This window comes from Camelina sativa, chromosome 15 (genome assembly GCF_030686135.1).
Source record: "Camelina sativa cultivar CO46 ecotype springtype chromosome 15, ASM3068613v1".
Lineage (NCBI taxonomy): Eukaryota > Viridiplantae > Streptophyta > Magnoliopsida > Brassicales > Brassicaceae > Camelina > Camelina sativa.
This window is the reverse complement of record NC_141894.1, coordinates 33,644,147-33,649,499: the sequence shown is the minus strand read 5'-3', so window position 1 is coordinate 33,649,499 and position 5,353 is coordinate 33,644,147. Positions and strand designations below refer to the sequence as shown.

The window sequence follows — 5,353 nt, the reverse complement described above, 5'->3', positions numbered from 1 at the left end:
GTAATGTCGTGTTTTCTCTTACCAAAAGCTATATGTTCCAAATTAACTAGTGCCATTGCCGATTTCTGGTGGAGCAACAGAGCAGATAGTAAAGGATTACACTGGATATCATGGGAGCAAATGTGTACCCAAATCTCGGAAGGTGGGCTAGGATTCCAAACATTGGAAGAGTTTAATCTTGCCCTTTTGGCAAAGCAGCTATGGAGATTGCTGAGATATCCAGATTCGCTCCTTAGTCGAGTTCTTAAAGGGAGATATTTTCGATATTGTAGTCCATTAGAGATACAAGTATCAAATCGACCTTCATATGGTTGGAGAAGCATGTTGGCAGCAAAACATGTTCTCTCATATGGAATCCGTAAGACCATAAGCTCGGGGTTCAACACATGCATTTGGACTGAACCATGGATTCCAGATACGCCAGCGTGACCGCCACAAGGACTTACTAATGAGAGAAACCCCTTGATCTGTGTTAACACCTTGATTGATTTTAACACAAAAAGTGGAAAATGGAGCGTCTTCGGGAACTCTTTCCCCCGAAATAAATTACCCTTATTTTGGGAATTAAACCGAGCTTGAATGCCTCGAGAGACGGTTATTCATGGACCTTGACAAAGTCTGGGAATTATACCGTTAAATCTGGATACGAAGCCGCGAGAGCTATCTCTCGCCCTGCTTGTAACCTCCCTGTTCAGGGACCTAGTGTCACGACACTCAAGGCGCAAGCATGGAAGTTAAAAACATCACGGAAGCTTAAGCACTTCGTGTGGAAATGTGTGTCTGGGTGCATGGCAACATGTCAACGCCTGCATTATCGCCATATTGGCAGAGATAAAGATTGCCCTAGATGTGGAGCGGAGGAGGAAACTATAAATCATATGCTATTCGAATGCCCCCCAGCACGTCAAGTATGGGCTTTATCGACAATACCTACCCATCCTATGGTGTTTCCCTCATCTTCTCTATATAGCAATCTCGATTTTCTATATGGGAGCGGTAGAGACTATGGTGCTCTTGATCAAAATCTGCGAACTTTCCCTTGGGTGATGTGGTACATTTGGAAGGCAAGAAATAAGAAAGTGTTTGAAAATATATCTAAGTCTCCGCAAGATACTATGGAGAAAGCTATCCAAGAAGAAGAAGTTTGGAGAAGAGCAAATAACAGAGACTTAGCACCAGCGGTAGTAGAAGCATGCATACCTTCGATCCCAATTCCTCAAGAATCTCTTGTATGCTTTATAGATGGATCTTGGCATACAGAGGTGAATAGGAGTGGGCATGGCTGGATTGCGTCTATCGGTGATAGAGTCCTGCACATGGGGCTAAAAGGATCACGCAGAAGCTTATCCCCATTACATGCAGAGTTAGATACCCTTATTTGGGCTATGGAGTGCTTATTAGCGTTGGACTTGGATAAAGCTCTTTTTGCTACGGATTGTTCAGACCTCCTAAGGATGACGTCTAATATCAAGGATTGGCCAACCTTTTCATCAGAATTGAAGGATTTTATTCATTTCAGAGATAGATTTGCTAATTTTAGTATTAGATATATTTCCCGAGAGGATAATATCCGTGCCGATAAACTTGCAAAATGTGCAAGAGCACGAGGTTTCTATTTTTCCCATGTAAGCTCGTCGGCACCTAATTGGCTCTCTTTCGAAGAGAGTCATCTCCGATAACTTAATATATGGAGTTTGATCGTCAATAAAAAAAAAAAATCAATTATTCAGGATCAATGTTTATTCCACAGGTTTAGTTCGTAGTAAACAATTTTTCAACTACACCAATTATTCAAGATCTCATAACCATATATTGGATATTGATTTTGATTATGGTTTAAACCCGGCTCAGTTATCCAGTCCTCAACCACTCAACTTATAGCACCGTTTGGCGTTTGGCTCTCTACTCTTGCATAACTCCTTTAAGAGCAAATCTAAATTCTTCCAAGACGAACCAGTTCCTTGAACCAAAGCTGCTTCTGCCATTTTTGAGTATTCTTTCACACTCTCTCTTGCGTTTTTCCCCGTGTCTCCCTCTATTAGTTCTTTAACCTGTACGCTAGTAGAAATTAAAACTAAAATCTAACATATAAAAATTTTGAAATTAAAATGAAAACGTGGGTTAGTTATAATTAATTTAGTTTAACAATATTTTAGATTGATTTATGAAAATAAATATAAAAATAGAACATCTTTGTTTGTATCTCAATCAATACCTTTCGACTTAGTTCCTCTCTTGTCACAAATCCTTGCACACTACCGTCTTGCGTTTCAACTCTTACTCCAACTTTTATCTCCTCCACAACCAACTTTGCATTGAGTGGTTGCTCTGCCATCATCGGCCAAGCCAGCAAGGGGACACCAACGCATATGCTCTCTTGCGCTGAGTTCCAACCACAATGGCTCAAGAATCCTTTGACACTTTCATGTGATAATATCTCCCATTGGTCCACCCAATCTCTCACTATCATCCCACTCTCTCTTATCCTATCGTTAAATTCTTCTCCAATAATCTCTGCCACGTCTTGTCTTGTGACCCACAGAAAGTTGACCTGAAATGAATCAAAATACGACATGCATGAAAGTGAAACATTTAATATTGACACGACATGTGGATTGATAAAGCATACCTTGCAAATAATGCCAAACTTGTATAGTTTCGCATTCAAGACCATGGATTTAGGTCGAGCAAAAACGTAACGGTAGAATCAAAACACCTCCTCAGATAAAACACTTTTTAATTCGCAATATGCATTTGATAACTTAAAGTCTTAAACTTAATAATACCGTTTTTTTGTAGTCACACTATAAATTAAAGTCATGAAACTAGGCTGACAAACCAAAAAAAACCTATATTACTCAGAGCCGGTCACGATGACAGTCGACAGTGGACACTGTAGTGTAGGGTTAAGTAATGGAAATGGCTCTCCAATTTCATAAAGATATAATCACTAGGATTGTCTTTATCTTTTTTAAATGACAGACAGAAAACTATATTTTCAACTATAAAAAAAAAGATAGAGAAAACAAAGTTTTTAAAATGATATTTAAAATGTTAAGTTTTGGACGTTTGTTTGCAACGTTTTGATATTGCTCTTCTTTTCTTGGTTACTACTATTGAACCCTAAAAGAAAAAAAGAAAAAAAAAAAAGCATTGACTTAACATAGAGAACACCTTTTTAGAGTTTGGAACCCCTAATTATCGTGGCGACCTTAATTTAATCATGTCTAACTAAAGTATAACACCTTAATTAATGTGTGAAAACCTACCTTGAATTACTGTATCTTGGAAAAACTAAAGTATAACCCTTCGAAGGGTTAAATCAAAAGCCTCTATAAAGAAGAACCGTTCAAGGCAATATTAATGTACCTTGGAATCTTCCAAGCCTAAAGCAAGTTCCTTGAGCTGCTCGTTCGATATCTCTGCCTGCGTTCCAAACGCCACGTACAACACCGGACGTCCTTCCTCTCGCTTCCGATCCAACCATTGAATCCAAGCCGGTTTAGCACTCCCCGGTTTAGGAGGATCTGTCAAACACAGTGGTCCAATACACCACGACTTTGGTCTATCAGAGTCGTTCTTCTCGTAATCAACAAATGCTGACTCGAGCTCGTAGAAGCTATTGACTAAAGATCCATGGCTTTTGCTGTTCGCCATCACTTGGTCCATAAATAGTTCGTAAGCTGGACCTGATTGTTTCGGATCGCTAGGTATATCGTGGAAATCACACTTTTTAACCTGGATCCATGGAAAGTCCGGTACAGTGACTGGTTCTGTATCAGATTTAATTTCCGGTTCGGTAAAGAGTTTGTGATGAAAAGTAGACTTGAGGACTGCAGAGGCGTAAGAGTTAATGCCGAAAAAAAACAATCTAGGAATCTTGAACTTAGTCGCTGATTCTGATGTCCACCAGAGGAATCCATCGGAGACTATGAACGAAACTTGTGGAAGATTCTTGAGTGTTTCTTCGAAGAGTGGTTGGAGAAGTTTCGTAGCGCGCGTGAAGGGCACGAAAAGTGACATGGAAGGGAGCTTGTCGGTGCTCTCGACGCCGGGAGGGATCCCTGAGATGTTTTCCGGGAAAGGGAGAGAGATGACATTGATCTCCGGTGTGTCGGAGAGGAACTCTGAGACGAATGGTTGGTTCTTGGGAGTGGTGAAGACGGTGACGGTGAGGGAGATGGTTGGTTCTTTGTCGCAGTGACTGAGGAGGAGACGACCGAATTGAAGGAGAGGGATGGTGTGGCCTTTTGCCATGTAAGGGAAGAGAACCACGTGATGATTTGTTGAAACTGCCATGTTTTGTTTGTTTGTGTCGTAGTACTATATATGTGTTCGGTTTGCAAGCCTCTATATAGAGATTTCATCTCCTCTATATATAGCCATATAGGAAGTAATATTTGATTAAATATCACTAAATTTAGTGCATAAATAACTATTTTGTCAATGTCACAATTCTCATTTGCTCACCTTTTCTGCGTGCAATAATTCGAGCTCGCCATTATTACTTTCGAAACCAATTATGACTTATGCAAACACTTTAAATTCTAAAAGTTCGGTGCAAAAAAAAAACTCAAAATAAAAAATGATCAATACGATAAAAACTGAATGTGTTTCTCTACAGTATTGACACATCAGCTTTTTAGTTGAAAAAGGAGTTGACACATCAGTTAAAACAGTTAGTCAATCAAATTATAAAAATTAATACACCTCAATATTTTTGTCCAAAATAATCATATTTCTCCATTCTATATCATTCTTTCTGATTTCTATTATGGGCTCAGCCCAATTACAATATTGTGTAAAGAAAAATAATAAAAGAACCTAAATTAACATGTGTATAACAACTGAGGAAGGTGAAGATTAAGGACACAAGATTCTTTTAACCTCTTGGTTACGTATTATTTGTAATCTAACGTCATTTTGGCAGTTTATTTTACTGTAATTTATATATACAAAATCTATAATCGGTAAAATTATTATTTGGGATCAAAAGTTTATTTGTGTAGTATATATTTCTTAGTTTTATTTGAATATATAAAATTCTTGTATAATAATTAAGATTTAAATTATGGAAATTATAATATGAATTTTATATTATCTCACCATATGAATCAAAAGTTCTTAAAATTTTATGGAAATGTAAGTAATTGATACAATTAAGTTACAAAGAAAATAAAAGAATTAAATTTTGGGTGTCATTTAAAAAATATATATACAGTGGTATGTAAATAGAAATACTGCTAAAAACTGAAGACAAATAAAGAAATAATTTCTCGAGCTTTGTGAGCGCAACATGTCAGTATTTTTTTTGTTTTTGTGAGAAAACTTATACATATAAGGGATATGAACC

At 37.6% G+C, this 5,353-nt stretch overlaps 1 protein-coding gene and 1 pseudogene across 2 annotated transcripts; one reads left to right on the top strand and one right to left on the bottom strand.

Annotated features, from left to right (window-relative positions):
* Positions 1 to 321: 321 nt before the first annotated feature.
* LOC147927643 (uncharacterized) lies at positions 322 to 1,698 on the top strand (annotated as a pseudogene).
* A 24-nt stretch (positions 1,699 to 1,722) lies between these two features.
* On the bottom strand, positions 1,723 to 4,562 carry LOC147927642 (UDP-glycosyltransferase 90A1-like). Of its 2 annotated transcripts, XM_087489075.1 has the most exons (4): positions 3,370 to 4,497; positions 2,630 to 2,647; positions 2,216 to 2,551; positions 1,723 to 2,051 (listed from the first exon to the last, which is right to left on the bottom strand). In XM_087489075.1, exons 1-4 carry the CDS (start codon positions 4,297 to 4,299, stop codon positions 1,863 to 1,865), a joined length of 1,473 nt encoding a protein of 490 aa, XP_087345201.1. In that variant the 5' UTR covers positions 4,300 to 4,497; the 3' UTR covers positions 1,723 to 1,862. The 2 variants fall into 2 exon arrangements, with proteins under 2 accessions (XP_087345201.1, XP_087345202.1); XM_087489076.1 differs by lacking the exon at positions 2,630 to 2,647 and having other exon boundaries at positions 3,370 to 4,562.
* Between the last annotated feature and the right edge of the window lie 791 nt (positions 4,563 to 5,353).

What these genes read in the sequence shown, in the direction of transcription:
- LOC147927642 (XM_087489075.1), bottom strand. Translation starts at nt 4,299, where the DNA reads ATGGCAGTTTCAACAAATCATCACGTGGTTCTCTTCCCTTACATGGCA. An exon ending in GAGAGGAACTAAGTCGAAAG is followed by an intron (nt 2,052 to 2,215) that starts GTATTGATTGAG and finishes ACTAGCGTACAG; the next exon opens with GTTAAAGAACTAATAGAGGG.